The 20589-nt window shown below is 40.7% G+C and overlaps 2 protein-coding genes across 10 annotated transcripts in view; one reads left to right on the plus strand and one right to left on the minus strand.

The window, feature by feature from the left end:
- The window catches only part of MAK (male germ cell associated kinase), a 63737-nt gene extending 48656 nt beyond the window's left edge, over window positions 1-15081 (plus strand). For 4 of the 5 annotated variants that reach the window (XM_082347745.1, XM_082347747.1, XM_082347748.1 and 1 more), the window contains one exon: window positions 666-15081. In XM_082347745.1, coding sequence (XP_082203871.1) covers window positions 666-820 — 155 coding nt within the window. In that variant the 3' untranslated portion in view covers window positions 821-15081. The remainder of the gene's footprint in view (window positions 1-665) is intronic. The other variant, XM_082347749.1, reaches the window with a different exon arrangement.
- On the minus strand, window positions 13555-20525 carry TMEM14C (transmembrane protein 14C). 5 transcript variants are annotated; one of them, XM_082347787.1, is made up of 6 exons: window positions 20338-20452; window positions 19204-19273; window positions 18793-18869; window positions 17865-17966; window positions 14992-15079; window positions 13555-14074 (listed from the first exon to the last, which is right to left on the minus strand). In XM_082347787.1, exons 2-6 carry the CDS (start codon window positions 19224-19226, stop codon window positions 14020-14022), a joined length of 345 nt encoding a protein of 114 aa, XP_082203913.1. In that variant the 5' UTR covers window positions 19227-19273; window positions 20338-20452; the 3' UTR covers window positions 13555-14019. The 5 variants fall into 5 exon arrangements, with proteins under 5 accessions (XP_082203913.1, XP_082203914.1, XP_082203910.1 ...); XM_082347788.1 differs by having other exon boundaries at window positions 20210-20379; XM_082347784.1 differs by lacking the exons at window positions 13555-14074; window positions 14992-15079 and adding an exon at window positions 15577-17071 and having other exon boundaries at window positions 20338-20525.
- Window positions 20526-20589: the final 64 nt, after the last annotated feature.

Here is a 20589-nt window from a genome sequence, read left to right on the forward strand (position 1 = left end):
CCGCAGAGCAACTAAGCCCGTGCGCCACAGCTACTGAGCCTGCGCTCTAGAGCCCACGAGCCACAGCTACTGAGCCCATGCGCCGCCACTACTGAAGCCCGCACGCCTAGAGCCCATGCTCCGCAACAAGAGAAGCCACCGCAGTGAGAAGCCCGGGCACCGCAATGAAGAGCAGCCCCCGCTCGTCACAACTAGAGTATGCCCGTGCACAGCAACGAAGACCCAACACAGCCAAAAATAAATAATTTTTTTTAAAAAAAGATAAATTCAGGGCTCCCTTGGTGGCGCAGTGGTTGGGAGTCCGGCTGCCAATGCAGGGGACACGGGTTCGAGCCCTGGTCTGGGAAGATCCCACGTGCCGCGGAGCGGCTGGGCCCGTGAGCCACAACTACTGAGCCTGCGCGTCTGGAGCCTGTGCTCCGCAACAAGAGCGGCCGCGACAGTGAGAGGCCCGCGCACCGCGATGAAGAGTGGCCCCCACTTGCCACAACTGGAGAAAGCCCTCGCACAGAAACGAAGACCCAACACAGCCAAAAATAAATAAATAAATTTATTAAAAAAAAAAAAAGATAAATTCAGATTTTCCCCCATAAAATGAACTGCTTTATTTTGAATTTAATAATCATCTGAATAAAATTCTAATTTCTGGTTCTGCTTTCTTTCAGAATATCCCTGGAACACAAAAACTGGTCAGGGGCAGTTTTCAGGACCTACTTATAATCCTACAGCCAAGAATCTAAATATTGTGAACCGCGCACAGCCAGTCTCCTCCGTGCACGGGAGGACAGACTGGGTGGCCAAGTACGGAGGCCACCGATAGGAGTCTGGTGTGAAGTCCCACAGCATCGCTCCCCAGAGTCTGTGCAAGTCCCCTGACCCCGGGAAATGTCTACAGATGTCTATTTCTACTGAGTTCTGGAAGAAATATGTCATAGTGGGTACTCTGAAGAGCAAAACTCATCTCCTGTTTTCTTTCTTTCCTAGAAATGAAATGCATTTTCTTAGCATCATTGCCCACAGTGCTGATATATGGGTAGGACTTTACAAAGTATTGAATAAACTATTTGCCAAAGTGTCAAGTATTTGATCTACAAATTAATAGATACTAAGTACAATAAGAAGCTTTTTAAAAAAATGCCTCCAGAAATAAGTGTTTAGAGTGTTTTATATTTGCCCAAACTATTAAAGATTTTATCGTTTGGCCTCAGAGGTTTGTTTTGTTTTGGGTTTTTATAGCAATTACATAGATGTCTGTGGACTGTCAGTTACGGTTCTTATTTGGCCAAGGTTCTACTCTACCATTTTGGCAATGGCAGAAAGATGGTAATTTATCACTTTTCTACTTTGGAATTATGGAAGCAATGATAATTCTAATCTAAAGCAGGACATCTTTCTTAGAAATAAATACTTCTTTAACATAGAGATGTCAAAATCACATCACCTGATTTTAGTGGAGAAAGAGTCGATTGTTCGATTTTGATCAATACAACTGCTATGAATTCGTGGTGACCATCAAACCCAATGGCTTGATGACTTCCAAATTAACCAAGTCAAGGTTCTGTCATCTTCACATCAAGTGTGTTCATCAGACTTTCAAAACACGTTGCTTCCGTATTCCCACGAGGCACAAAGATGAAGTATACCAGCTCGTCCCCCAAAGCAAACTCCTGCTGCTGCTGCAGGCAGATCACTGACTCCGCTCTGACCTTCACACTTGCTCTGAAGAGCAAATGCATTCAGTTGCTATCGCAGTGATTTCACTTACTACATATTTTCTTAGTTTTATTTCTAAACTTGTATTTAAAATAGACATTTTGAATTCAGGACTACTCTATTCAAGCTTGTCGGTTTACGGAATAGATATTCTTTTTAAAGAACAATGTTATCAAACTGCTTATTTTTTATGTATTTTATGACTTTGTAACAAATGCTAATGTAATTGGTATCATCTTGTGGACATTATGCAAAGGCATAGTAAGAACATGGTATTTTTGTACAGACGATTCAGCTCACCTTCTTGAAAAATGTTAAAATCTAAAGAGTAATTTATGTTAGTGGTAATGGTTATATATATATTTGTACAGTTTTAATTAATGTCTCAAAGCAAAAATCTTCTTTTGTGTTGCTGGGAAACTTTTAAACTCCGAATAGATATTAAAGTTAATATGGTTAACTAGTGTGTTTTCCTTACATTGTTAAACTTTACACTTATACTCTGAGGCCTTTTTTTGTTGTTAATTAGTCAACTTTTTTTTCTTTTTTCTTAGCAGTTTTAAGTTTACGGAAAATTTGAATGGAAAGTACAGAGTTTCCACGTACTCCCTAATCTCCCCCCTCCTCAATTTTCCCTATTATAAATATCTTGCATTAGTGTGGTACATTTGTCACAACTGATGAACCAATATTGATTCATTGTTGTTAATTAAAGGCCATAGATTACATTAGGGTTCACGCTCTGTGTTGTACATTCTGTGGGTTTTGACAACATGTATAATGGCATGTATCCACCAATACAGTATCATACAAAATAGTTTCACTGCCCTAAAGATCCTCTGTGCTCTACCCATTCATCCCTCCCTCCCTCCCTGCAAACCTCTGGCAACCACTGAGCTTTTTTTTTTTATTATCTCCATAGTTTTTCCTTTTCCACAATGTCATATAGTTGGAATTACGAAGTATATAGCCTTTTCAGTTTGGCTTCTTTCACTTAGTAATATGCATTTAAAATTCCTCCCTGTCTTTTCTTGGCTTGATAGCTCATTTCTGCTTAACACTGAAGAGTATTCCATTGTCTATATGTATCCTAGTTTATTTACCCATTCACCAACTGAAGGACATTTTGGTTGTTTCCAAGTACAGGCAATTATGAATAAAGCTGCTATAAACATTCATGTACATGTTTTTGTGTGGACATCAGTTTTCACTTCACTTGATTAACTGCTGGATCATATGGTAGGAGTATGTTTTGTAAGAAAGCACCAAACTGCCTTCCAAAGTGGCTGTACCGTTTCGCATTCCCACCAGCAACGAGTGAGAGTTCCTGTTGCTCCACATCCTCATCAGCATTTGGTGTCGTCAGTGTTTTGGATTTTGGCTGTTCGAGAGTGTAGTAGTATCTTGTTACTTTAATTTGCAATTCCCTAATGACATAGGATGTGAAGCATCTATTCACATGCTTATCTGCCATCTGTATATCTCCTTGCTGTCTATTCAGATCTTTTGCCCATTTTTAAATTAGTTTGTTTTCTTATTGTTGAATTTAAACAGTTCCTTGTATATTTTGAATAACAGACCTTTATCAGTTGCCTTTTGCAAATCTTACCTCCAGTCCGTGACTTGTCTTTTCATTCTCTTAAGGTCTTCTGCAGAGCAAAAGTTTTTAATTTAAATGAAGTGCAGCTTACCAATTTTTTATTTCATGGATCATGCTTCTGGGGTTGTATCTAAAAAGCCATCACCAAACCCAAGGTCACCTATGATTTTCTCCTATATTCCAGGAGTTTTACAGTTTTGCATTTTACATTTAGATCTATGATCCATTTTGAGTCAATTTTTCTGAAAGGTATATCATCTGTTACAGATTCTTTTTCATGTTGATGTCTATCGTCCAGCGTCGTTTGTTGAAAAGACTGTTTTCTCCACTGAACTGCCTTTGCTAATTTGTCAAAGATCAGTTGACTGTATTTGTGTGCATCTATTTCTGGGCTCTCTATTCTGTTCCATTGATCTATGTGTCTATTCTCTCACCAATACCACACTGTCTTGATTACTATAGCTTTATAGAAGTCACCTAAGTCAGTCCCTCAACTTTGTTTCTCTCCTTCAATATTGTGTTGGCTATTTTGGGTCTTTTACTGCTCCATATAAACTCTAGAATCAGTTTGTCAGTATCCACAAAATAACTGGGATTTTTGACTGGGATTGCAGTGAACAAGCAATACAGATCAAGTTGGGAAGAACTGACATCTTGACACTCTTGGGTCTTCCCACTCATGTACAAGGACTATTGCTCTATTTTTTTTACATCTTCTTGTACTTCTTTCATCAGTGTCTTGTCATTTTCCTCATATAGATCTTACACATATTTGTTGGATTTATACCTGTTTATTTTAGTGCTAATGCAATTTTTAATTTCAAATTTCAATTGTTCATTGTTTGTATATAAGAAAGCAAATGACTTTTCTATATTAACGTTGTATCCTAATTCCTGTTATAATCACTTATTAAATCCAGGAGTTTCTTTGTCGATTCTTTGAAATTTTCTACATAGACAATCATGTCATCTGCAAACAAAAACAGTTTTATTCTTCATTCCCAATCAGCATACTTTTTATTTCCTTTTCTTTCTTATTGAACTAGCCAGGACTTCCAGTACAATGCTGAATAGAAGTGGCAGGAGTGAACATCCTTGCCTTGTTCCTGATCTTAGCAGGAAAACATCTAGTTTCTCCTCATTAAGAAAGACGTTAGCTGTAGGGTTTCTGTTTTTTTTTAATAGATTTTCTTTATCAAGTTGAAGACATTCCTCCCTGTTTTGCTGAGAGTTTTTATTATGAATGGTGTTAGATTCTGTCAAATACTTTTTGTGCATCTATTGATAATCATTGATCATACAATTCTTTTTTCTTTAGCTTGTTGATGTGATGGACTACATTAATTGATTTTCAAATGCTGAACCAGCTTTGTATACCTAGAATAAATCCCACTTGATCATATTATGTGATTCTCTGTATACACTGTTGGATTGGATTTGCTAATATCTTGTTGAGGATTTCTACATCTATGTTCATATGTTCATATATATATATATATATATATATATATAGAGAGAGAGAGAGAGAGAGAGAGAGAGAGAGAGAGAGAGAGAGAGAGAGGGAGAGAGAGACAAACTTTTCTCTAAATTAGAAAATTTTCAAAATCAAATGTTAAAACAACATAAATATGTGAAGCAAAGATTAACCACAAATACAAGAAGAAATTGACATAACCACAGAGTGGGAGGTTTTTCTTAGAAAACAGATCTAGAGGCCTTAAAATAAGTACATGAGTAACACAGTAAACAAAATTTACCCACCATACATACTATATAGAACTTTGACCAATAAGGCAAAATACTATACATGTAACATGCACAAAAAATTGACCTTATGTTAGGCCAAAAAGAAAATCTCAAATTCTCAAATGTTGAAATATGTAAGCCACAACTTCTTTCCACAGTTTAATAAAAGTAGGATAAAAAAGTATGCCTCCAAAATCATCCACTTAAAAATTCAAAAACATTGTTCTAACCACTACAAAGTCAAAAGGGAAAATCAAAAATGAAATAAACATCCTTTAGAAATGGACAATGACAGATCTCTGTATTAAAACCTGTAAAACTCAGTCAAAAGAGATCTCAAAGAAAAAAATTATACACTTGTTCCATTTATGAGAAAAACAAAAAACACTGAAGACATGGTGAATTTGAACATTTAGCTTAAGAAACTAGAAAAAGGAATAACAACTTTAAAAAGTGAAAAGGAATGAAAAGTATAAAATAATGTCCTAGTACCAACAAACATTATCCAGCACCAGGTCTTGGTTTCTAATATCACTGTCCAATAAAAGAAACCAGGGCTACTTGGAGAAATGGCTGATTCTAGTATCAGAGCATGAAATATACAAGATGAGCCTGGAGCCTCTTACAGTGCCAGAAAGTAGGGAAGTTCTATAAAAACAAAAAACAAGGAAAAAAAAAAAGCCTACACTGATTGGCTATGTCAAAGGACCCATGGGCCAGCTGAAAGAGCTCCCAATGGTCAAAACTGCAACAATTTGAGCAAGAAAACTAATGGAGAAGTATTGGATTATAACCCAAACCAGGAAATATATATACATGAGTCCGTACTGAAGGAGTGGATGGTTGGATGGATAGACAGGGAAGAAGAGGCATCTTCCATGCAGCAGAATTCCAAATAATTTATGTAGATACTCTGCCCTCTAGGAGGCAGAGCACAACTCCCCATTTCTTAAGTGTGGGATATGCATAGTAACTTCCTTTTAAAGAGTACAGTATGGGAAAGGGGGAAAAAAGGAATAGCTTCACAGTGGAGAAGCCTGAGGAACACTACCTCAGCCGGATGATCAAGGTCAACATCAACAGTAATATCATGTTCGTATATGTAACTTTAATATGATGTGATGAAAATGACACTTCACCCCTGTGGTCTTCCTCCTAAAAACCGATAATCCCAGTCTAACCATGAGGAAAACACTAGACAAATTCCAATGGAAGTGCATTCTACAAAATACCTGATCAGTACTCCTCAAAACTCAGTCACCAAAGACAAGAAAAGTCTAATAAACAGTCACAGCCAAGAGGAGCCTGAGAAGACATGACAACTAAATGTAATATGGTATCCTGGATAAGATCCTGGAATAGAAAAAGGATATTAGTTAAAAAATAGGAAACACTGTACGAAGTATGGACTTTAGTGATAATGTATCAGTATTGGTTCATTAGTTGTAACAAATGTATCATGTTAATGTAAGATGTTACTAATAGGGGAAACTGGGTGTAAGGTGTGTGGGAACTCTCTGTACTGTCTCTTAAAACTGTTCTACAAAATAAAGTCTATTTTTAAGAAACAGATTTGATCAATCTATCCATTCAGCAAATATTTACTACGTACCTACTATGTTCTAAGTGTAGTATATATGGTATATACGGTAGAAACGAAAAGGTCATTTTCTGTGATCTCAGAACATACATTCCGGAGACAGACATTAAATAAACACATACACAAAAACCCCTGTATATTTGCAAATTATTATAAGTGCTATTAAGAAAAAAAAAAACAAAAAAACCCCCAGGATGTTATAGAGACTAAAGAAGGGATATAAATGTAGTGAGAGATGACTGAATAATTTTAAGAGTAGGAGTCTAATTATACTTGATATATGCCTCTGCCTGCTGGGTAAAGAATTAATTGTTGGACCAAAGCATGAAAACAGGGAGTCCTGTTAGAAGATTAAAAGATGGTGAGGCTTGGACTTGGGTATTAGCAATAGTATGGAAGAGAACTGATGATGGCTGCTGATGGAAAGCTCTTGGGTTTTGGTGCTGATCTTGTTTCTTGCAGCTTTATAGAACTTCCTCATTAGTTATAATAGGATTTTAGTTGCTTGTCTTGGATTTTCTAGATAGACAATTATATTAGCTATTTAAAATCTTTGATTTCTTTCCTTTTCCACTATTACTTTATACCTCATTTATTTCTCTTATTACTTTGTCTAGTGTCTCTAGAACAATGTTGAATCATCAGTGATAGCAAATATCCTATTGTTTCTAACTTCAACATAAAGCCATAGCACTAGATAAAGGGTAGTTGACAAAAACCTATGGCAAGCAATGTGCTTGAGTCGACTGAAGCATTTACATTAATATCAGAAATTCATTGCTCAGATTGATACCTAATTAGAAAATATATATGAAGAAGTTCCATTCATAATAATAACAAAACTATAAAATATCATTCAATAATCTTAATAGAAATGCAAAGAACTAAGTGAATAAAACTCTAAAATGTTTTAAGACATTAAAAAAAGAAAAACTGAATTAAATGAAGGGACATACAATGTCATGGATTGAAGAGTAAATATTTTATATACAAACAGCTCATATAGCTCAAAATTAAAAAAAAAAAAAAACCCAATCAAAAACTGGGCACAAGATCCAAACAGACATTTCTCCACAGACATGCGGATGGCCAACAGGCACATGAAAAGACGCTCATCATCGCTAATCATTAGAGAAATGCAAATCAAAACTACAATGAGGTATCACCACACACCACTCAGAATGGCCATCATCTAAAAGTCTACAAATAATAAATGCTGGAGAGGGTGTGGAGAAAAGGGAACTCTCCTACACTGTTGGTGGGAACATACATTGGTGCAGCCTCTATGGAGAACAGTATGGAGTTTCCTTAAAAAACTAAAAATAGAGTTGCCATATGATCCAATGCTCCCACTCCTGGACATATATCTGGAAAAAACTGTAATTCGAAAAGATACATGCATCCCAATGTTCACAGCAGCACTATTTATAATAGTCAAGACATGGAAGCAACCTAAGTGTCCACTGACAGATCAATGGATAAAGATATGGTATATATACACAATGGAATACTACTCAGCCATAAAAAAGAATGAAATAATACCATTTGCAGCAACATGAGTGGACCTAGAGATTATACCAAGTGAAGTGAGTCAAAGACAAATAACATATGATATTGTTTATATGTGGAATCTAAAAAAAATTATACAGATGAACTTATTTACAAAATAGAAAGAGTCACAGACACAGAAAACAAACTTATGGTTACCAAAGGGGAAAGGGGGGTGGAGGGATAAATCAGGAGTTTGGGATTAAAATATAAACACTATTATATATAAAATAGATAACCAACGAGGACCTACTGCATAGCACAGGGAACTATATACTCAATATCTTGTAATAACCTGTAAAAATCTAAAAGAGAATAGATATATATATATATATACATGTGTAACTGAATCACTCTGTTGTACACCTGAAACTAATATAACATTGTAAATCAACATTTCAAAAAAACTTTTTAAAGAGTAAATGTTTTAAAGCTCCCAAATCTTCCTAAATTTATCTATAATTCAATGTAATCATAATCAAAATCCCTAGTAAAATTTAAAGCTGAAAGGCTAAGTCTAGATTTATCTGGAAAAGTATGTAAAGAAAAATCAGAAAAGTAACAATGACAGACTTGCCTTACCACATATCAAAACATAGTACAATCTACAGTGATTATAGAGTCACAGATCAATTAGAAAAACAAAAAAAGGGGAGTTTACAGAAAAAATATACATCACTGGTCAATAAATATATGAAAAGATGCTTAATAAGTCATACTAAATATATAAAACAATGGCTTCGATCAGGGGTTGGAACCATGGTCAGTGAACCAAATCCAGTCCATTGTCTGTTTTCGTGCAGCTGGCAAGCTAAGAATGTTTTTTATAAAAAAAAAATTAAAAAAAAAATGGTCGAAAAGAATATCAAAATAAGATTATTATTTGGTACTATGTGAAAATGATATGAAATTCAAATTTCATAAATAGATAAATAAATTTCATAAATTCCATAAATAGAGCTTTGTTGGAAGGTAGCCATGCTCACTCGTTTATGTACTGTTTATGGTGGCTTTTGCATTACAAGGCAAAACTGAATAGCTGGAGAGAGCCGGTATGGCCCACAAAGCCTAAAATGTTTACAGAAACATTTACATTCTGTAAATGGCCATTTACAGAAAAAGTTTGCAGACCCCTAGCTTAATGTGTCAAAGATTAAAAGTCTGATAATACGCAATGTTAGCAAAGATGAGGAAACAAAATCTCTCAACCGCTATTGATGGGAGTGTAAATCCGTACAACTCTTTTTGCGGACAATTAAAATTTTAAATGCTCATCTGCTTTGACTCAGCTTTTAGGGGTATAACCTAAAGATTCATTTGCACATGTGCACCGGGACTTAGTGATGTTCCTTGGTACGGCATTTTTTTAATAGCGAAAAGCTTTAAACAAGGTACCTTTCTGTCAGTAGGGGAATGGTAAACTAGATAGCCACATCATATAATTAAAAAGCCACTAAAAAGAATGAGGTAGGTCTCCATGTCCAGATAAAGAAAAGGTGTTAAGTGTGATACAGTGTAGCAAAGTGTAACTCAGTGTTAATTCTGTGCCCTCACTTGTCTTAACAGTAACCAAAAAAGGATACATTTCTATGTTTTATACTCACAGAAAACTTCTGGGACAATAAATAAATAATGGCTACCTCTTAAGTTGAGAGACTAAGGGTCTGGGATCAGAAGGAAACAATTTTGCTGTATGCCCTTCTGTCTTACATGCATTCTTTATCACAAGCATATTTTATCTCAATTTTAAACGACCTTGTGAACTAGGTGAGTATTTTTATAATTTGGAATAAGAAAGAACTTTGTAAAGCAATGAAGTAATAGATCTGACTATGTAAAGACGTACAGAAACTATAAACAAAGTTAAAAGACACACAATAGGTTGGGAGAAAATGTAATATATAATAAAGGACCTGTGCCCATTATATACAGAGAGCTTCCACAAATCTTTATGAAACGAAAACCAACAAAAATGATGAAACAAAATACAACAAAAATGAGGGGGAAAATGGATTACATTCAAACCTTTAGCTGGGGATGTCAAGGTCATCTAGATTTGACCTTGCCTTTCAGTCTCATCTCCTGCTGTTGCCAACCTCACCCGCTCTATGCTATTCACACCAAACAACTTGTAGGTACCCAACTTCGCGAGGCAGTGTCATGCCTCAGAGGCACTGCACATACCTTCCCTCTACCTGCAACATTTGTCTGTCCTTGTTTATGAATTCCTCATCCTTCAAGGCTCAGCTCAACCCCCATCCCCTCTGTGAAGCCCTCCTAGACTCCCTGAAGAGAACTGACCACTTTCTTGTGCCCCTGGGGTAATGTCTACCTACCTCTATTAGCCATGTATTTCTATATTGCCTTTGCTTGTCTAGATGTCAGTGTTCTCCACTAGACTCCACGATGGCAAGCCATGCTTTGTTTTTCTTTTCCTTCTGGGACCCAGCACAATCTTAGGACAGTAAGTACTTGGGAAACTTTGCCGGGGAGAGGAAGGGGTTCTTAGCAAGGACCCTGTCAAGGCTGCTGGGCCATGAAGGCACCCCACCCCACCCCACCCCCACCCCTTAGAACTGTAGGCAGCCTTGGAACTCTCACAGGTGACCACAGGACCAGTCACACAGGGATCTACCTTGGACCTAAACTAATTCCCACCTCCAGGGAATCGTTGTCACTCAGAGTCTAAGGCTGGTGCCCCAACCCTAGAACTGAAGGTGGCCAAAATAGGTGCCCTTAGGAAACACTTCATGACAGAAGAAAAACCAGGGCCTCGCATCATGATTTGAAATCCCTTCTGGAAGGATGGGAGCTTTGGACAGTCTACGGCCGCCTGATGCCTCCACCATCACAAGTGCCTTAATCGTCAACAGCCAAGGGTTAGTTTGGGTGCACACGCACGCACATGTCACACGCACGAATGGAGAAGACAGAAAATACTGACGAGGACTATTAAATACATTTAACCATAATATTTGAAGTAGCTATTTATCATGACGATCGCTGAAGGGCTAGCTCAGAACCCAAAATGTGCTTTTTCTGATGAACAGAATGACTATCTTTCGTTTAGAACAATCTTTTTCTGTGCCTCTGTTCTTACAATTCATATATGATTCAAACGTTTGGGGAACAACTAGTCATAACTGATGTTCACGTCCAGCCGACCCTCACACAGAAGCAGCGCTCAGGGAAACAAGCACGGAGATGAAGCTCTGTGAACACAAACAATACACAGGCGTCTCCTCTCTGCTCAAGAGAAACCCAGCCTACCTGTGGGTGTCCTGACCTTTGTAACACTAACTACAACCAGCTGTTTCTTTCCTCCCAAACACATTTCCATAAAAATCAACTTTTAAAATATAAAAGGGACAAAGAAAATGTTCTGCTTACTTGATTTTCTTTGTCCATTTTCCTTTAGACTGTACAGGACTAATGTTTGAGATCACAATAATCTGATTCACCAGGGCATAAAATCATACCAGATACCAATGAACTGTTTGGAAATGGATTTGTCTGTATTATTTAAACTATGAATTTGGTATAACTATATGATAAAAGGCAATTACTGACTATGCCAGGAACTATGGACTTTTTTATTTAATCAAAATACCTGCAAGTATGTGACATCAAGCATCAACCCATTCTTATCTATGAGTAGTTATTATTAACAGCAGCATGTGAGAAAAAGAACTGGGGTGTCAGTGGACCAAAAGCTTAATGAGTCACTGCTGTGATGGGGCTGTCCAAAAATCTTATTTTGATTCTGGTTGTACTAACAGAAATGTGTGGTCTAGAATCCAGTATCCTGGTCACACCCCATCTGTGTAGAGCTATGGGCATTATGCTTTAAGAAGGAGTCCTGTTCATTTCCAAAATATATAAACAGCTCATACAACTCAATAACAAAAAAATAAACAACCCAATCGAAAAATGTGCAGAAGACCTAAATAGACATTTCTCCAAAGAAGACATACAGATGGCCAATAGGCACATGAAAAGGATGCTCAACATCGCTAATTATTAAAGAACTACAAATCAAAACTATAATGAGGTATCACCTCACACCACTCAGAATGGCCATTATTAAAAAGTCTACAAACAACAAATGCTGGAGAGGGTGTGGAGAAAAGGGAACTCTACTACACTGTTGTGGGAATGTAAATTGCTGCAGCCACTGTGAAAAACAGTATGGAGGTTCCTCAAAAAACTAAAGATAGAGTTGCCATAGGATCCTACAATCCCACTCCTGGGCACACATCTGGAGAAAACTGTAATTCAAAAAGACACATGCACCCCAATGTTCACTGCAGCACTATTTACAATAGCCAAGACATAGAAACAACCTAAATGTCCATCAACAGATAAATGGATAAAGAACATGTGGTACACATTTACAGTGGAATACTACTCAGCCATAAAAAAGAATGAAATAAGGCCATTTGCAGCAACATGGATGGACCTAGAGATTGTCATACTAAATGAAGTAAGTCAGAAAGAGAAAGACAAATATGATATCACTTCTATGTGGAATCTAAAACATGACACAAATGAACTTATCTATGAAACAGACTCACAGACACAGATAACAGACTTGTGGTTGCCAAGTGGGAGGGCAGGTGGGAGATGGATGGATCGGGAGTTTGGGATTAGCAGATGCAAACTATTATATATAGAATGGATAAACAACAAGGTCCTACTGTATAGCACAGGGAACTATATTCAATATTCTGTGTAAACCATAATGGAAAAGAAAATGAAAAAGAATGTATATACATATGTATAACTGAATCACTTTGCTGTACAGTAGAAATTAACACACTGTAAATCAACTATACTTCAATAAAAGAAATTAAAAAAAAAAAAAGGGCCCTGGCAGACACGTCAAACCATGGCATACACAACAAAGATGAGGAAACTAGGACTCCTTTCAAGGAGCTTAAGCCAATCCACAAAATTGTATATGCCTGAATTACATATTCTAAATCCAATCAATACCAGTTAGGATTGAGGTATTGTAGCAAATATCCCTTTTCTTTAAAGAGGAGGAAACTAAAGTAAGGGGTACCAGAATGAGTTAACTCAGCGCTGGTTAACAACAATTTCATTTTTTTCTTTTTTTTCTCTTTTTTTGGTTACACAGTCCTACTAATCTTAGAAGTCCAAGGCTCAATGCAATGTACAATCAAATAATAAATAACTTTCCTTCCTTGGTCTTTAAATTATTCAGGATGGGTAATTCCTAAATAAAATGTTAACAAAAACACCTTCATGCTCTTTTGCCTTCTTGCTATTCACATCTCATTCTATGTTCTAGACAGCTCTGGCAACAAAGACACCGAAGAAAATATTATTTACAGTAAACTTTATTTTCATTGATTTCACTTAACATAATTTCAAAGTAGGTCTGTGCTCTAAGATAAGCAAAAGAACAGATACCCTAAATCTCATTAACAGATCTTTTTCACACTGTTCCTCTGAGTAGGGTACAGGGTTTCAGGGACCCCAATGGCGACACCTTACATTTTATCCCTGGAGATTTTACCTACAGATTCAGAAAGAACAGATAACACCAACATACAAGAATCAAACTGTATGCTTCTACTATAGGAAGAAGCTCTTGTGTTACACTCTACCCACCTCTTTAGGGTTGTAATGATAATAACTGACATTTTTCTCTGCAAAGTTGGGTTTTTTTGGTTTGTTTTTAAGTAAAATGTCAGAATATGTGAAAATGCTGTACTTATTTATCTTAATATGCTAAAAATAGTGAAAATTTAAAAATTCTTCATGAGTCCAAGCTGGGCCATGACTACTACTCATGGGGTTTACCCAACACACTAATTCCAAGTTTGGCGACCATCAGCAAACTGTTCAAAGGAAACACATAAAAAAAAAAAATCAGATAAAGAACAGCACAGGCACTTGACTATTTTTAAGGGGCTGGGACTCAGCAGGTCCCTCACAACTACATGGTGAGGAGGTGCCAAGGCAGAGCAAGCGGAGATGAACTCCCACGCCTGGAGGTGCCACAGGAAGAACACGCCAAAGGCAGTCCCACACCGGGGCTCTGAAATCATACACGTGAGTTGAAGTTCCTAATCTAACAGCCAATCATTCAAAGATGAGAAAACAAGGCTGGAGAGACCAAGGCCTCCCCAGTCATACAGGTCATCAGTGGTAGGTCTCCAGCCTCCCAGTTTACAGCTCTTGACCTTGGTCTATGCTGATTATAAAACATTATTCTTGACAGCATCGTAACTATGATCAAAGTTGGGTAAATAACCTTTTTCCAAAGCAGATTTTTAAAAATTCTATTTTGGGGGGTATCTTTATTATACTTAAAGACTACATTTTTAAGAACAATCTGGTTTGGATTTTATAATTAAAGTTAACTACGATTAACGTTAAATAGGATTCAATCAGATTCCCTTTCAGCAAAATTTTCAATAATAAAGGACACCTTACAACTAAGAAACATGGACCCCATGCTGAAAGTCACACTAACGGCTGCAGTCATGGCTTTGCACCGAAGCCTCCTCCACTGCAGAAAGGGGCCAGGATGGACCAGAGAGCAAATGTGAAAGCAAAACCATTTCCAAAGTGAATGAATATACTTATTTCATTTTGACATTAAATCTGCTGTTTTTGCAGACTTTCCTATTTGTATATAAATTTAAATCATTTCAGTCGATGCTCAGCATCAGATATACTGAAACAAGTAAAATTTTGAATGTCTAAAGTGTTTGGGGCATTAAACTAGAACTAGCAATAGAGCAGAGGGTACCTGGCACCTGCAATTAAGCCTGCAGGCATAAATTTTCCAGAGTGGTAGAATCTCATTCCCATAATGCCAGCCAAGGTTCCAGATGTAACTGATGGAAAGATAAAAAGAGTCAAAGATCACTACACCTTATATGTAGGAGGATGAAAACGTGGCCAAACTCCCACCCATCTTTCAAGGGCCCAGACCTCATCTCATACCTCCTCCTTCCCCGAGTCGGGGAGCTCCACGGCCACCCACAGTCAACGGGACTAAGTACAAACACTGGAATCAAAGGCTCTCAGTGTCTGAGCCCAGCCTGCCTCTCCAGCCTCACCTCCTACCATTCTTCAGCCCTAAATTTCTTAGTTTTCTCCTAAACCGCTGTAGGAGAAAACTACATCTTTCCTACGCCGATGCTATTTACCCTGTGCGCCCTTAGGCTCCTCCCACTCGACGCTCTTAGGCTCCTCCCACTCGACGTCTATTCACATACCGACCACCTGCCGTGCGCCGCACCAGGTGCTGGGAACACAACTGTCATCAAAAAGATCTCTGCCCTGACGGTGCTTTGAGTTTGACAGGACTAACTTGAAAGAATCACACAAATAAAGACTCAGAAGTATAATCTGTGCTACAGGCGCAATTAATGCAATACAAATAACGTGATGAACAGGGGATCCAGCCCATTCAGGGAGAAGGACTTGCTGAGAAAGCGAAGGTGGAGCCGCGATGTCGAGAGTCGCGATTAACGAGCTCAAGGGGAGGAAAGCACGTTCCAGGCAGAGGGCGTAATGTACGCGGGGCCCCGCGGTGAGAGGGGGGCTGCTAGGCGTGGTGTGGCACAGAAACCGAGATTGCGTGAGGAAGAGGGCCACAGCCTACGGAGCCTCGAGGGCCACGGGACGGACTGCGGTTTTCTTCCGAAGAGCAATGAAAAGCCATGAAAAGATATTACGCAGAGGGATACATACAAAGAGCTGCATTCTGCAAATATAACTGTGGCTGTACCATAGGGAACACACTCCAGGGAAAACAGAGAGGAGGTAGGGCACCAACTGAGAAACCTCCTCGGGAATGCAGGCAAGAGGGGGGCTAACTGGGGCGTGGATGGTGGCCGTGGAGGTAGGGAAGGGGACGGCCTGGGATACGAGTGGCAGGTAGTGTTGACAGGACTTGCTGATGAATCAGACAGAGATGGAGGGGAGGAGAGCAATGGAGACCCAGATGGAGGGAGGACACCAGGAGACCAAGCGTGTGTGAGGACAGGGAGCCAGGTTTGGGCAGATGCCATGACACAGCTGAACGCTTTCAAGCAGGCAACTGGATATACGAAGAGTAAAGCTTGGAGGAGAGAGAAATTTGTGAGTCATTTGTGTATCGGTGGTAATTTAAGGCCTGGGCTTCAACCATATTGCCAAGTGAGAGAGTATAAAGAAGATTAAAAGAGCCAGGTTTTAAGAACCTCAATATCTAATGGTTGAAATGGAAGACAGGTCGACAAAACAGACAAAAGGGAATCAGAAAATAAAAAGGAAAAACAAGAGAATGGAAAATGGATTAGTGTACTGTGCTGAGAACAGCTAAAAGGCCAAACAAAATGAGGGCTGAAGAGTGTACGCTGAATTTTGAAGCGTACAGGTTCCTGGCAGCCTCGGGGAGAGCTACTCCCGTGGACTAAGGGGACAGAAGTGGAGGCCGAAGTGGGCTGAGAATGTGAGGTGAGGAAGTGAAGATGCGAGTGTAATGGATTTTTTTTAAGAGAAGTTCCTGAAGAGGAAGCAGAAGGGCAGCCACTGAAGAAAGCAGTGGGGTCACGAGAGGTCCTTTTTTTTTTTTTTTTTTTTTAAAATGGGTGAGAGATGAGCACATCGGAGCATCAATGGGTGGGATCCACCTGAGAGGCAGGATACGAGGAAGAGCCGGCATCACTGACGGTGTAAAGCTCCGGAGAAGGTGAAGAGTAGAGACCCAAAGCCTGGCGGAGGGACCAGCCTTGGAGACGAGAGAAACAGGACAGGGGAAGGCTTAGAGGCCGATGGCAGCAGGGAGTCTCCACGTGACGGCTGCTGTTTCTTCTTCAAGTAGATGGTGAGGTTGTTCGCTGGAGTGGAGGAGCGGGGTCAGAAGGGGGACAAAGAGGCCTGAGAGTAACTCCGGGGCTGGGGGCTGGCGAGAGGGAGCCGCCGAGCAGGGCCGAGAGCTGGGTGCTTCCTCCTTCCCAGCCCAGGCCAACTCGGACAAACCACCGCGACACGCCTGCTCCCTGCATGTTCTCTCATCCTGTGGGTTTGTGGGGACAGCAAGGGGCCCACACACCCAGCAGGGTGTCTGACGCAGGGTGGAGCTCAGGAAAAATGCACCAAAGCCACCCTGATAAGTAACCTTCCCCTCCCCGCGCTCCTCGCCGTCTGTGCTGGTCACAGGACACTGCAGCAGCCCCAGTCACGTTCTATGTCCCCAGTGAAGGTAAAGCCTCCCTGAAGGCAGGGCCTACATCTTACACACTTAGTTCACATCTAAAGGGCTAACAAATGATTTTCAAATGGGAAAAATGCAATACTGATGCAAACCTAACCCAGACACATGGTCCTTTAGGGATGCTCAAGCAGACGGTCTTCAGCGGGCAATCACAATGGTTAAGAGACACATGTTTGCCTTACACAAGTTTAACACTTATTTCACTGGGTAAATCTACATTCATGGGGTATGAAAACCTTTCCATATTCTGTACATAAAAGATAAGTAGAAACCAGCATAAGACGCCCCCCCCCCCACGCCTCCATTTCAAAACTTCCCTAGGACTTGGCAGCAGCAGTAAAACTGTCGTAATGTGAAGAACCTGTCACATCCCACCAACCCAGGGATGCATCAGGGAGACACTGAAACCGACATACCTAAGAAAACCCAAATGTTCCTTGGATCCTGAGACAGCTGATAGGCACCGAGGCCCGCTAATCCACCGAAGAGGAGTCCGGCAGCCAGGGACGGGACACTGCCTGGAGGGAAGCAAACACACAGCTGCATTGCAATGGCAGACGCTCATCCCACTGACAGAAGCCACCCGACCGCCCTCCCCTGCGGAGGAAAACAGCAAAGAGAACGTCTCTCAACGCGGTTCAGGACCAAGGCATTCTCAAGCAGGAAAATGTTCGGGGGAGTTTGCTGTTTTACCAGAGAGGTCAGGGTCGTACCACACGGGTCCCCTCTCCTCTGACAGGCAGGACACCTCCCCCCAGGGAGAAAGGAAGGGCTCCGAGCCAGGCCTGATTAACCCTGCAAAGACTGGAACTCTCCAAGGGCAGGACCTTGGGCTCATCCCCAGAGGAAAGGGAAACAGGGTCAGTGAGTTACAAAATGATCTGGGGAGCAAGAATTCTGGTGTGTGTGATGGCGAGGGGGATGCCAGCAAGGAGGGGGTTGGAAACAAGCACGTTCACTGACACACCTGTGCCTGACTTAATGCGGAGACTTCAAAACTGCTTCTGCGAAGACTAGAGGTTTCCTCCTGCTTGAAGAGCAGAGATGGCCCTCTGGGGTCAAGGCTGATGTATGGCAGGTGATGATAATAACAATCTACTACCATCCCTAACCGGTCTCTTTATCTAAAGAGTCAAAAACAAGTGACTGCACAAGAAGCCTGGCGTAGCTCAGCCAGATAACCGCAAGGCAAGTGCAGGAGGAGCTATAGGGCTGATGATAAGCCTGCACTCCAGCGAGAGGGCCTAACGCAAACTTGACTCCAACAAGACTGCAGTTTGAGGACCCTGGGGACTCACTCTTCCGGAACAAGATTTTAAGAGGTTAAATAACTACAAACCATACCTGCTTTCGCATAGCCGATGATCCCGCCGGAAGCAACCAGTGCTGCATAGCCAAAGCCAATCCAATGTAAAGGCACTCTGAAAACGAACAGTAAGAAATCGGTGCCAACCGTGTTTAAAAAAACAAAGAACAAACAAAACAGCATGGAACCATAGGATGGGATCAAAAAGGTCACCATTCCAGAACAATCCTATCTCTGTATAAACGCAAATAAATCCCAGAGAGGTTAGATGACTTGCCTAGACTCAGGGCAGAGCTGGAACTCGAACACAAGTCCCTGGCCTACACGTCCTTCCTCCCATAGCCCAAGCTGTCCAGCAGTCTTGGCTCAGTGCCCTTTTCAGATGATGAAAGAAACTCTGGTTTTGAAAAGCTCCTGACTATTCCACCCCCATTTCACTGGGCACTTACAGTGGGCCAGAGTCCTTCTGCATTGTTCTCTTTCACTCTGTCCAAATGGAAGATCACACCAGGCCTGCACCTGCGGAGGAGGGGCTGGATCAGAGGTAGTTAACAGCACAGCTCGCTAGCAGCCAGGAAGCAGTGGGTCCAAGTTCAGCTCCAGCCCTTGGGAGCTGAGAAGAATGGGCAAGCTACCCAACGTTTCTAAGCCTCAGTTTCCTTCACTGTACCTACGCTGAGGATAGCAATGGTACAAATTTCCTAGGGCTACTATGGGCATTAAATGGGATAATATGTAAAGAGGCTTTGCACAAAGTAATTACTGAACCATTCATACTGGATACCAAACATTCTAGTAATAACCTAAATTCTAATATAGCATAGGCCCACAGGACACTTCACTGACCAGCTGTGTACAGTTAATGAGCTAATCTCCTCATCACCTAACCAAATTATAACTAAACTGGAAAGTAAACACACCTCCCGTGCCCTTAATTCAAGTATTTTAGTTGCCCTTTCTGGGGGGAAAGGGTGCTGCTTTTCACCCCTGCGCAAAGAATTGATTTCAATACTCAACATTTGTAAAATTTTCAGACGGTTATTTAACTTTGCATCACTCATAATTATTGTTAAATGGGGGGCGAGGAGGAAGGATGAAATATACAAAGCCCAAGTCATAATTACGTAGAACTCTACAGCCTTGGCAAAGTAGGGTGTAACTCCTAATTTCTTAAAGAAATGCATCTGGTATCCAACGAGGCTAAGCTTTAAAATGCATAACCTCTTCTGTTTAAATTATTGTCTATAAGGGGGGGGCTTGGAATTGTACCAGTCATTAATTCGACGTAACACTCAGTCACCGAGATTTTTAAGGAGATGGCCCAATAAAATCTCCAGGAAACTAATGACCTCGACGCTACCTCGGTAAGCATCTGCCTCGGGAGCTCAGGGTCTCCGCAGGATTCACAACCCACTTTAAGGAAAGCTGGAAACGAGGGACTACACAAGCACCTACCACGCAGCCTAAAGCCGCCGCCTGGATCCGGAGGACGAAGAACAGGCGGCAGCAAAGCCTCTCAACTCATTTCTAAAAGTCAAAACAGGTGTAAAATAATAGTAATAATAATTCCAAAGTACACGAACCTCCTTCCCGAAGGTCTGCACTCGCCGACGAGGGTGCACACGCCTACGAGCGGGGAGTCGCAGGCCTGCCGGAAATGTCGCGGCGCTTTCTCTGCGTCCGGGGGCGGGGCTAGGCACGGGGCGGGGCTAGAGGCAGGGGTCGCTGCGCTCCCTGCGTCCCGGGGGCGGGGCATGGGGCGGGGCTTGCGCCGGATAGGCCGGCGCGTGCTCTTTGTCCCCGGGGCAGGGAGTCGCCGAGCACTTCGCGTATCC

Source organism: Balaenoptera borealis (assembly GCF_965194805.1).
Source record: "Balaenoptera borealis genome assembly, chromosome: 12".
Lineage (NCBI taxonomy): Eukaryota > Metazoa > Chordata > Mammalia > Artiodactyla > Balaenopteridae > Balaenoptera > Balaenoptera borealis.